Raw genomic sequence first — 13,663 nt, 5'->3', positions numbered from 1 at the left:
ATTGCTCAATTAATATATGGTGGGTATCAAAAAGAATTAAACAATAAGGAAATTGGATTTTCGGGAATTTATCATGGCAGTGGGATGGCAATTGAAACGCAAGAAAACATCGCTACCTTTTAACAGAATGTTTGCGTACCGAACGGCTTGCTGTCATATTCTATCAACGCAAAGCAATATAATTGTAATTTTCGCCTTCTTCTCGCATCTAAATAGTACTATAGTGCTAGTTAACTCACCATGTTGCGGTACAAACTTGACACAAGTAGATTTACGATGAGCTTCGTTTCACGGTGCTAATACCTCTGTCCAACTTTATTGGTATGTAATATTTTTGCTCTTTTTCGGATTCTGGATATTGCATTTGATAAGGCAATCCTACTTGGGCAATATAATACACTCTTATTCGTAAAACCCCCGTTTCCCAATGCCCAGTTAGCCGCTTTTCGCAATCGTTTGAATAGACCAATGGAAGTTGTTTTATTGCCCGTTTCAATGCGGAAAATGTCACCGCTGTCCCTTAATTGTAATTACACGTAATAAAAGCAATTTGGCTTCATGTGAATATATATTCGAGTAATATGGTTTGTGTTTAAGTTGGCCTAATCAAGAATTAATTAAATTTTCTTTATTCATTTAAAAATGAAATCCTTTTATTGGTAACAAAACGATTAGCAATTGAATATTTCTGTTTGATGAGAGTATCCGATTTGTGATTGTCTTGTAATAGTTTACTTTAAAAACACGCCAAGGTTGGTGTGTACGATTACAATAAATACATGTTAGTTTCACGATATGTAAGTTAGTTATGTGAATAAACATGGATTTTGCCAATGTCATCGCCTACAAGAAGGGCCTATACAACAAATAGAAATCCGAAGCTGGAATTAAGGCAATTAAAAATTAAAGTACTGATTTATTGATTCACCTTTGAATAAGGAAGGAAGCAAACGGTAGTGAGTCGTGAAGTTTTACAGGCGGGATCAGGCAATCTGCGAGCGCTGATTAAAAACATGGCCGCTGGAAATATTTTTCACAGTTCGATTGAATCAGGTTTCAAGATGGCCATCAACTCTGGAGTATCAGGATTACACGTGAAATTGATGATAGATCCCTGTTTGACATCACAAAAACATTGTGCATTACTCATACGGCATTATTAGGTTGGTAAAATAAATATTTTTACCAAGGGCTCCAGAAATAAAGGTGTAACTTGACTCTTCTCTCCTATTAGCAGTGTCTCTACGTATATCATGTTATCATTTCCAAGGGAGATGAGGAATTCCTTGCCTTCATAATCTATCCCTGTGATGAAACAAATCTTGTCATCTAAACCTATCACACCTTCCATGATAATCCTTCCCACAAATTGCTTTTACTTCGAACTGCTCAAAAATGTTAAATTTAGTGCTTAACAGGGAATGAAAGCTATCCTACATCACTGTTCTAAGTGTTACAAAAATTTTATATTTCATTAATGTAAAACATACTTTCCATGTGAACAACTACCCCGACATGTCTTTGATACGTCAAGAGTGGGACATAACTTTGAAGGAAAGAAAACTAAAGGAGAATGTTAAATTAAAATGAAGTTTCGAAAAAATCAAAACAAATTTTCAGGATTCGTACGGTGTGAGGAGAACCATCTTCGGAGCCGATGATAAATCGATCCGGATCGCTTTTAAGCGGTTCCACACAACACCGAGCAGCCGGTGAAGGCAGACAGTCCGGTTGTGAGAGCAAAGTCAGTTCGATCAACCTTGGCAGTTCCAGATGATAGTAGGACGGTTGCAATTCTGCAATAACTGTGAACAACATGAATTATCAGTAAAAACCTCCAATCGAGAATTTAACGGTGGTTGGGTTGGTGCTAGAGGAAATAACAAGTTCCGGATAAGTTACGTTTTGCACGTTCCAGCAAGTGATAAAGCCTCTGTGGGTGCTCAGGTTCTGATACGCTACAGCAAAGGGCATCTAGGAACGTGACGTAGGACATTTAATATTGCAAACATCAATCATTTTGGGCCGTATTTTAAATGCAAAAATTGCATACCCGGTCTTGTGGGTTGCATGCCACACAGGTGACTTTGGTATACTGATTGTCGTCGCACCAAATCATCTTCCATTCCAGCTTGAATCTTAATCCATCGCCAGTCTCAACTCTTTGAAGAGGATCTATCGGCCAAACGACGCCCACCATCTCAGCCCATAGAGGAGCAATTTCAATAGATGACAAAGATCTTCCCAGAGATGTTAATTTGGAAACTGTTGGTGGGCTTTTCGTTTCAGTCGGCTTTTCATCGGTTAGTTCGTCTTCTTCTATAGCCCGATAAGAATCTAACAAGAAAATGGTTGTGAATGCCGTGTTAAATGCAAAAATTATTCGAAATTAATGTCAGAATTACCGTAAAATCCCATACAGTTGCCTGCGAGTCTTGGTCCTGTGTTTAAGAAACCTTAGTTATTTTTGATTTTACAAATAACAACTAGGAACTGATTTAGTTACCGACATTCATAATCAAGGGAGCTGTTTGTTCTTTCTTTGATTTTTTTGATTAAATAATTTAAAGTCCTGCATCTATGCCTTACGCCTCTGTTGCTCTCGGTGTAAAAACGTGTAAAAATAAAATCGATACCATCTAGCAAACGTGTTTGTTTGAAATTTAATGTAGGCTAGTTCTTCATGAAATTGAGTTGTTGCGTTGATGTTGGGTGTTTGGCGTTGGTTTGTTGTGTGGGAGTATCGTGATGCGACTGAATGATGTGTAGGTGCAACGTGATGTGAAACCATGCTGGGTTTTGATTAAAAACCGACCGAGAGATTGACGATTAAGAAAGTGCGTAATACAGTAACTAATCAAAATTATTTGTCATATTCGATCATCCGGATTCTCAATTAAAATTTTAAGCGTAGAGTCTAAGTCTCCTCTGACAGCAAATCTTGGCATTAAATAGCGAATTTGCTGAAATAAGCTGATAACGAAAAACAGCTCTGGCGTCTTGTTTTCTTTTTATTAGTTTACTTCTTCTCTTGTTTTTTTTTTTATATCTCATTGGCCATTGTTTTTTTTTCCTTTCTTCTGTTTTTTCTTTTTTTTTTACTGGACGGTTTCCGAGAAACTGTACCATTTTCTTTATCATGGATTTGTCAGCAACCAGAACTGCGGGACGGGTCACAGAAAATCCATAATGGCCACTGCCTTGTTTTTTTGCTCTTTTTTTTTTTTCTTCTATCATATTGTCTCACCTTTCAGTCTCAACCTCGAAAAGTTACCGCGGAAGACTGAGCTACGTTTTTACCATGTATGAGGAATTCGTTTACATTACCTCTGTGATTAAGATGCATTCGTAATGGATAGTTCAATTTTAAGCGTTGTGCTTTCGAATACGTCCGTGATGGTTTTCCTATTCGCATCATCAGGTAAACTCATTTTTAATAGTTTTTGAATGTGATGGTGACGTTAGGTTACATGAGTTTTCTCAACAAACAGCAGCGACACTTATGTGGATACTTTACACTTTAAGCAAAGACAGGCTCCCTCGTTTACCTTAGTTTGAAGAATGGGGCTGGGGCTGTCACATCCAACAATAAGAATTACGGTTCATACCTACGAACCTTTTGATTCAAATCACTACATTGATCCCTTGCAGAAATGTTGCAGATAGTTTTGTTTTGAAAGACCAAAAGTTAGCTTGAATAGGTAAGCAGCTGCTAACTCCAACAGAGAGCTGGTTTAGACAAGAATTTGTTGTGATGGCAGTTAATTAAAACATACTTCTATTGCGAACAATGATGTTGCACAATATTATGAATTGATGGTTCAGTGAAGAATAGGCCTATGTCACTGCTTTCATGCCTTATATTTAAAACGCAGTAATAATGTTAATTCATAGTTTGTATTGATAACTAGGGCGGAGATAGCATACAATGGGAGCAGATAACTATTCGGATTACCCTCTTCCCACAGCCTACCACTGCTACCTAAGACAAGCAATCAAATGTTAGGTGTTGCAGACGTTGTTGCCATTATGGCTGGTTTCCTTATTGCTTGGATTCAATGGTCGTTCAGATTGTTCACGAAAAACTGAGGAGGCTTTACTTCCATGCAAATTTGGATTTCACATCCCCGTAGCAACCGCCACCCCCAATTGGTCCGGGAACGCTTGGATTATTCTTAGGTATGCAAATATTTTTTCTCTTCCAACTCTTCCCCACGAGAAGGAGCTACAGTATATTTGCTGCTCTTAATGCAGATAGCTACACAGAAGACCAACTCGGAGTTAAACGGTTGTCGATACCGTAACCTAGAAAGGTGGCAGTTGCGAAGCACACTAACTTCTTGCCCATTTAATCGGAGAGGAAATAATGTCTTGTTCGTTACTTCCGCGTCAACTGACCGTGATTGAGAATGCCGCCAATACAACAAAAATGGATAGCACCATATTCACAATGCCGATTTTCGTGCCGTAAAAAAAATTTTAAATAAAAAAATAATAATTAACTTTTAATTCCGCTTTTATTTCGCGAAATCATTTCGATTCAACTGCATACTAGCACGATGGACATGACGAATATGGGGCCATGCGGCCAAAGAGAAAGCATGAAACTTTGCGCTTAGTAATGGACGGCACTGAAAAGGCTAGTTTTAGCAATTAAATGAATCGCAAATTGAATGCAATACGGGATTAACTAGTACAAATCAGAAGCTGACGAGAAAGAACTTACTTGAGAATAACTAGAATGATTAAATGGCAATCGTTTCAAAATCGCAAATTTTTATTGCCCCGATTGTTGATTTAAGTACAGTAGAGAAAGCCATATACCTGAATGCAGACTAACTGCTCCTTATTTTTAAATAGTCACAACTTCTTGAATGCACGTTTCAGCAATTGTTAATAAACACATTTGGTAAAATATGTGCAAATGCAGTGTTATGTACGTGACTGACACACATGCATGTCAAGGCTGCTGGACTAAAATCCTACCTGTGGAATCCTTTTGGATTTCCCAACCTGTATACCACCACGTTAAGCTCAAGCCATTTAGCGAGCGACTCATAATCAGATGCTTGACAAGATTTATGTGAGCATCTAGTTCTCGGTTTTATACTCTCACATTCGAACCGTATGTAACACCTTAAGCAGACGTGTGATTTTGTATGATCATATGTTTGTTCGTAAAATATGGTTCCACTCCTGACGTGCGGGGTTTTCAAAAATTGGGTTTATTGTGATTGTTTTGCAAGGATTACCGGTTCAACGTCGTACGGCAATGTTATTTGCCTTATGGAAAATGAAGGAACCATTGCAAAAGGCAGAACACAGGCTGAATATATAAGTCTTTTAAATATCCATAGTCCTTTGGCCTTGCCGTAGAAAAATAATATCGTTTAACGGCACTTCTGATGTTGCCTCTAGGTATTCATATAGATCTAGAAGAGATTGTATCATTTAGTTCACTTTCTTGTTTTTCGTGCCCTGCATCTACACCTTCATATTGTAACATCGCTTTTAACATTGATTTAAATGGCTAACCCTAGGTGACTATTGCTAGTATTATAACCTAGCCCTTCCTTATAACCCTTCCTTTTGTCTTCACCTTGCTTCTGTATTACCTTTGGGGATATTGTTTAACGCAGTTAATATAAATGCACTGCTTGAACGTTTCAATGACGCAGCACGACATACTTTGCAACAAACGAAAAAACGACATCCGTTGGCTGTTCTATCGCACACCAACTCGTTCCGATTGCCATTGAAGAAATCGGTGGGCGTTCAGCGCAGTGAAATCATCCGCAGGCGAAAGTACAACGTCGGAAAGCACATCACCGATCAAGACGATGCCACAAATTTCAACGCCCTGTGTAGGGGCGAAACGCTTCTGGTATAACCGCAAATATTAAAAAAAAATATAAGATTGACGTTATAATACGTTTCCTGTAATTTTAGAACGACAAGAGATTGGCGCAGCTGAAATGCTGGTACGATTCCCGTCGCCAGCCTTATTTTCTTCTTATGTCTATCAAAATCCAACAGAATTCAATGGAGCCAGCCATGTACACTTTTCCCGATGTCCTGTGAGTGATGATGAAATCGAAACGATCAAAGAATTGGCCAAACCATTGGTAACTAGATTTCTTTAGGAGAGGATGAATGTGTGATCCGAAAAACAATGAATTGAATGCAGTTGGCTCGATCGATGGTGCAAGGAAGAACTGGGGCCGGACATTTTCGAACGTCCGAACTTCGAAAACGGCCTGGTTTGCTGAAGGACTACATCCACTGTTAAACCGTTTATCTCGTCGAATTTCGCTTATTACTGGCTTGAAAACAAATCCCATTCACGACGAAGCTGAGCTACTTCAAGTTCGTTTCTTAAAACTCATTTCACTTACTGAAATTGTTTCGTAATTATTCCGTTTATGCCTAGGTTGCTAATTACGGGATCGGTGGTCATTACGCACCTCATCACGACTACATAATGAAAGGCAAAGCGGATTTCGAGGCAACTATGAATTTTTTTCTTGTTATTCTAACTAGTGATGCGCCAGTAGAATTTCCCTTCATCTTAATTATGAGGGATCCTTGTTCCTCCTTGTTTCCAGTAGTGGACGCGTTTTTGCAACGATGTAGGCAACCAGAACAAGAAGCATTTTCAGTCAATGATCGCGTTTTCATTCCCATCGGTACCATATTTGTTGGCGGTCACCTTGAGACGATCTCTTTAATTGTGGCAGTGGTAACAGATTCCACGATGGCTTGGAAAATGTCTTTTTAGCGCAAACAAAGAGGATCTTTTTATCGCGTTGGACACGTTTACTTTAGCAAAAGTAAACGAACCATATTTTTTATTTAATCGTCCGTTTACGCTTCACGATTTATCACGATAAAGTCTTTTATTCTTTTAACGGAAGATTAAGTTTCAATGTCCAGACATTTACAGAATTTGAAATGAACTCATCATTAAATTTCGCACTTGTTCAACTCTTCTTTTCTCAAACTAAACCTTGCACTGTTGACATGACTGACATACTTTATGCGGCCCTAATGGTACCATTCACAGCTGGGACAGATGCCACCTCATGAACGTGCAATGGGCGCAGGGTTGGAAGCGATACTAAGAAAAAGTATCGGTATCGCGATACCGATACTTCAATTTTCGAAAATATATCGCGATACTATTTTTCAAATATCGCATGCGTTACCGATACCGATACTTTTCGTTCTCAACGCCATCTAGGAGTGAAACTTATAACTAATTAAAATTTTCGATAGATGGCGTTGATCAGCATTTCAGCTATCGCAGTTTTATTGGGACCTACGCTTTGTCTTATCATTTCACTAACAAATATAAATACAATAGTATATTTTTTGCATTAGTTTTATTGTTTCTTTTTATTGTAAATCATTATTTACTTTCAAAAACAACATTTTCTCAAAATTTGCGTCAGAAAGACGATTCCTAGTTGGACGAAAAATGTTTCCGCCGACACTGAAAAGCCTTTCGACTGAGGCCGACGAAGGCAGTGGTGCGTTGTATTTAAGGAACATCGCTTTTATTGACGAGTATTTCGTCAAACTCGAAATACTAGTTGATGGATCTCCAAGAAAAGCGACAACTTCACCACAATTGTCTTTAAAAGTCGAAACGTTGAGTGACCGAAAAAAATTTTTCTTCCTTTTTGTGGGACAGCTAATGTCGCTGTCTTCACTTCTTTCCGACATAATGGCTGTGTCCAATCTAAATATACAAAAACGTTAAATTAAGCTTTTGAAATACTTAGAAATTTAAGACAATAATAATATACCTGTGACCGCTTTTTCCCGAAGTTAATTCTTGTACGAAACTTTGATAGTGTTCCTCCAGTTTTTTTATAGCAGAGGGTTTTTCTGTCTCGTCTAGCCAATTCAATTTGAATTTCGGATGCAATAGAGCGGAAAGAACTAAGTCGTCGTCTTGGAAGCAATAAGAAAATCGAGTCTCCAGTGCTGACATAATCGCAGTAATAAATGATTTGCAATGAAAGATGCCACTCTTTTCTTTCAAGGCAAGCAACGTTTATGTTTCACGTGAGTATTAGACGGTTGTCCCTCATGGACCAAATTCCATGTGGCATGTTTCTCGCTGCTCATGCCGAACGTTCAATTTAAGTCGAAGACTGTTACATCGGCATATTGAAGCCATTTTTCACGCGCCCCCTCTTTGTTTCTTTTCGTGTTTGGGTTTGGCTGTGGTTCTGCCTTTGCTATTCTAATATTAAGGGCCTTTTTCTCTCGCATGGTTTACGGGTTCGTTAAGAGATCCACCCCAATAACCAGTGAAGTATTATGATGTTTATGGGAAACTTTATTTTCGTACTTCTGGTGAGCACCTGGTGAAAAGACAAGTACCTTAAGTCTGTTCTTCTATTGTTCGTCAATTTATTGGAGTCTGCGGTTAGCTGTACTAGACACAGTTTCAGTCACGCTGCAATATTTTAACCGCAAGGTTCTGCTTTTTTTCGATGATATTTCCAATTTTCTTCTACCGTTTCTGCGGCTGGCTATTCGGTATAGGTAATTACACAGATGGATGGGTAGAAACATTTGGCAGGATCATAAAACGCATCATTTTATATCGAAGTGATCACCATTGTCATTCGATTCGACAGCTTAACGACGTGGAACGCGGTGGGTCGACGGCTTTCCTGCGGGCTGACGTCGCGGTCAAACCTGTCTGAGGCGGGGCAGCTTTTTAGTTCAATTTGAAACGCAGTGGTAAACCTGATCCTTTAACTCTTCACGGAGCCCGTCCCGTCCAATTGGGTCACAAACAGGGTGAGTCACGTCACACATTTCGTGTTCAAAGATTTCTAGATTTATTGAAATGATTTCGTTCCACAAATAGCAAAAAATGGATTCGAGAAACTGCCCAAACGTTTAACAGACGCTGCACATTGGACGCTAACGAAGAAAGAAAGAGGTGATTGCCACAACAAAGATTTTTCTGGGGAATAAATTAAAACTGACTGGTGTGGCGCCAGCATAGGCTATTTGCGCAATCCGTGTTTCTATTGTTTTATTTGATACCTTGTTCCCAACCCTCTCTTGCCCGCTGCTTAAACAAAGAATCTTTGGCTCCGTGGAAGGTGGCAATTTACAATAGAGTGTAACGAGCCCAAAGGCTATCCAAAGACAGCCACACCTCTTACATCCCTCAAGCGTTTCACAAGTGAAAGTGAACGTCTCCGCCCATTTTACCTTCAATATGTGTGTTCTTTAGTAGTATAAATACCGCATGTTTGTACCTTGTAATTCGGAATTGTTTCGGCAAATCCACTGTAATACACGAGGTTCGAAACTTTACAATAGGAGATCCCAACGAAACTCACACTTGTTGTCCAGTACAAAGTTTCTTACCCGTACCTTATTTCAGTGATTGTGCTCTACACTTCCCCGACGAGTCTCCAACAACTCTACTAGACCAAGAAACACCATCAAAGGTAAGCGAATGCCGCTTGATCATATTGTACCAGAGACTACTCGTAAAGAGAATACCTTGTAGCCAAACATTGTTGTCAAATCATCTCCACCGTTGTACCCTATACTTCCCGAAACAGACACAACCAACCAAAATCCCAACTATCCTCGAGAAAATTTTTTAGACCACTGGAAAAATCTTGTGGACTTAGAATTTGAACAAGAGTTAGAACAAAACAAAACCTATCAGACTACCACAACAGAAGCAAAAATCCAACAAATAGAATCCAAGAAGCAAGAAGTTATTAAAGAGTCCCACAACGCATTACAATTGTATTCATATACGTTGTTAGAACAATCGTTGAAGGTACCAAGTGGTATAACAGCAGAAACTATTACAAACACTACAAAAACATTTAAAAATTACGTAGAATCCCTTGGTGGCAACACCGAAAACCTTGACAGTTTATTGCAGCAAATTAGCATTGTACATGGTAAAGAGAAAGAATTCCTATTAGGTATCAGCCGTATTTTACAAAGAGCAGTAGTACTTGTTCAGATTACAGAGAAAAAATATTCGTTTGACCTCAATTTCGAGTTACAGAGCTTACGAAAACAGCTAGATAGCAACAAGAAAAAGGCAAAGAGTTCCAAATACACCTTAAGTAGTTCCCTTGAACAACTCCAAGAAAGTAACGAAACACTAAAAAACTCCATGAAAAATCTGCCAATCGAATCAACGAATTAGAAGCAAGCCTTGAAAGTGCCACATCAACAGAAAACCAACTACAAAACCTTTTACGGAAAAAAGAAGACAATATCATAGCTGTTGAGAGAGAAGGGCAAGAAATAATTAGCAAACTTGAAAGCGAAAGAAAACAACTGGTTACGAAATTAGAAACCGCCGAGCAACAGATAAAAGCAGCTCTAGAAACAAACAAACAACTTCAGACAGAAACAAAAGAAACAAAAGAGATCCTTGAAAAAACCTTAGCAGAAAAAGCCGGCTTACGAAGAAGTTTAATAGATAGTACTACAAAGAATAAAAATCTTGAAACGGAATTACAAAAAACCAACGTACAGGCAAGAGACCAAGAAGAAAAAATTAAGTATCTGGAAGAAAAAATAAAAGAATATAGAAAGCAACAGGTAACATTCGCTGAAACCGAAGACTTAGACAACTCCAACGAACCGAGAGAGAAAACGAAATTAGTGAGTGAGATAAACGACCTAACCCCAATAACAGAAGGAGACAAATCCCTTCACTTCGAGTTAGAACCGGAACAAGTCGAAAAGCTACAGCAACTCAACAACGACCTACAAAACCAAATCGAGATCCAAAACGATAACCTTCTTCAACTAGAACGAAAGTACCAGACTCTCAAAAACAAAATCAAAATGGGACTTTCACACAAAGAAACTTCAAGAATTGACCGTGATACAACCAATAGCGATGACATCGATACGTCCACAACCCAACTGATTGTGAAAGCATTAGGAGAATTATTTTCGAGAGAAGACAATAAGTCAATTCCAATTTTCAAAGGGAAAAATACTGATAAATTAATAACAGAATGGTTAAAGGACGCAGAGCATGTAGCACGCAACAACGACTGGGACGACAACCAAAAAATACGATTCTTCTCCGACAGACTGAAAGGCGATGCCCTAGACTGGCACAGAAACTACGTAGAAGAGGAAGGTGACGATCTGAGTTACGACGAATGGAAAACAGCCATAATCACAAGGTTCCAGGATGCGTATGATTTAGCAGCACAACGTAAAAAACTTTCAATGCTAAAACAAAAACCAAAAGAGAAATGCAAAGCCTTTATTTCAAGAATAAACAGTCTCTACGAATCCATTGAAGGAAAAGAAGAAAAATCGGACCAAAATCAAACCATCGTCGAAGGCCGACTCATGAACACAGTCAAGAGGATGAGAGATCATACAAAAATCAAAATTTTAATGCAAGGCATACTACCAAAATTCCGAGCTGAGCTCTATTTTCGAATGCCCGAAGACCCTGAAGATTTTGATCAGCTTTGTAAACAACTAATCATATCCGAAGGTATCCTGTATAGCAAGGAAACTGCAGAAGACAAGGAAATGAATGCGGTAATAGCAGGGATAACGCATCACGAGAAACAGCAAGACAACGAACTTTCACAACAAAAGACAGAAATTGAATTCTTAAAACAAAAAATTCAGGAACTTTGAAAAAACTAATAAAAATCGTAACTTGGCACAGGATACCGATATAACCATAGCAGCAGCAGATCGATACGAACCAAGATCCTCACGATCGAGTGATCGATACTCCAGATCACAAAATCCGTGAGTTCGATTCAACGAAAGATCAAATAGCAGAGGCCCCAGTAGTGACCGAAATTTCAATCGTAGCAGGGAGAACAGCCCATACCGCAACAATTATACTTCACCACGAAGACAAGGTACCTCTCCAGGGTATCGACAACCCAATTACCCTTCTTATCAACAAACGCAGAGACCTTCGTACAACAACGGACCGACCCATTACAATCAACCACACTTTCAACCGAGCAACAATCAACAAGTGTATCACCAAAACCCAGGTTATCCTCGACAATACCCACAGCAACGGCAAAACCAGCCGAACACCCACGACACTCAGGGGAGTAAGATTATTATCTGCTACAAGTGCAATAAAAGAGGCCACATTGCACGAGAATGTTGGACGGATATGGCACGTATCAACAACCCGAACCACCGTCCAATGCAGTAAACACAATATCCCTACCAAACAACCCTCCTCAGTTAACCGCTCACTTTCGTCTCAAAAACGATGATCCACTTCCTCAACGATCGGAATTCGAATACATCGTTGACCAAACAATAAGAGTCCAGAACAGTAATATCTGTATCACGGAAGGAGAAGCAAGCCGACTAATCTATCAATTAATTTCACAAGAATCGTATCTCTGTATTACACTAGGAACATACCAAGCTATCATATTGACAGAATGCAGAGATGATAAGAACAGCGTAACACAAAAATGGATCTTCGAAACTGTAAACACCAATCCAAACATCATAGAAAATTTCCCAGACACAACTTTAGCAGAAATGCAGGAAATTCAGCAAGAACAACGGAAGGCAATCACAACCACGATTAATTCACCACTATTTGGAGGAATTTTAAAAACTAATCACGGTAGTGGAAATATAATCTGGGACATGATTGCCTGGGGACTATTGAAGAATGGAAAAGCACCGAATGAAAAATGTTTAACACACCACGGAGTAAACAAACAGATGACACTAGAAGAATGCGACGCGGATTGGACCAAATGTCAAGAAAAACTAAGAACACTGGTAACCAGTAACGACCCATTGGTGCAATCACAAACTACAGTTGCTAACTGCAGCAGAACAACAGAACGAGGACAAGCTTTCGAATACACATCTGATGTTACCATCAGACCGTTCAACACAAACCCCTGTGTTAAAGCAAATACGACAATGCTTGTTCTTCAAGAATGCGCTAACACCAGCTCAATCTGGGGCACATTCGAACACACAGGACAACTCATGGCAACAGATAGAACTGGATTACATTCACCTTCATCAGACAGAAAATGCCTAACACAGAGAGTAGGACGTGTTAGTCTGGGGCATTGTCACGGCTCCAGCCAAAAACAACATTTTAGCTTCGAATATCGGAACCCCCACCAGCCAAAAACGCTTTCAGCGGCAGCCATCATTGCACTACACACTCAACACCCATTGGACGGGAAAAACCTCCCATACATTCCACCACTAATGCAAAGAGAAGTCAACAACCAATCCGAAAAGAATGCAGCATTGACTCCGCCCCGTGCCACGCCCACAAGAGAGAAATCCACAACAACGACAAGCGCGACGACGACTACGAAGCCTACAATAAAACAACATTGGGAACAACGACAAAAACAACGGTAAAAACTACGACTACAATTAAGCCATTTGTAACCACAGCAACAAACAAACTCACAACAACGCATAAAATTACAACTAAGCCAAGTATGACGTCAACTTCATCAAAACCCCCAGCAACTACAAAGCCAATAATCACGTCAACAAGCACTAAACCTACCACTACAACTAGGCCTACGACAACTGTAAAAATAACTTCGACTTCAACAACCAGTACAACTACTAAGCCTACGTCAACGACAACTATGTC

The 13,663-nt window shown here is 39.3% G+C and overlaps 1 protein-coding gene across 1 annotated transcript; it reads left to right on the top strand.

Moving 5' to 3' along the window:
* Positions 1–3,351: 3,351 nt before the first annotated feature.
* Positions 3,352–6,778, top strand: LOC130692723 (prolyl 4-hydroxylase subunit alpha-1-like). Its single transcript, XM_059495155.1, is given in 6 exon segments — positions 3,352–3,421; positions 5,679–5,884; positions 5,950–6,078; positions 6,081–6,134; positions 6,190–6,366; positions 6,431–6,778. Coding segments are annotated over 6 exon segments (984 nt in total).
* The last annotated feature ends 6,885 nt before the right edge of the window (positions 6,779–13,663 follow it).

The sequence above is a fragment of the Daphnia carinata genome, chromosome 4 (assembly GCF_022539665.2).
Source record: "Daphnia carinata strain CSIRO-1 chromosome 4, CSIRO_AGI_Dcar_HiC_V3, whole genome shotgun sequence".
NCBI classification, from domain to species: domain Eukaryota; kingdom Metazoa; phylum Arthropoda; class Branchiopoda; order Diplostraca; family Daphniidae; genus Daphnia; species Daphnia carinata.
Note: the sequence above shows the minus strand (reverse complement) of the source record. Positions and strands in the feature narration are given on the sequence as shown.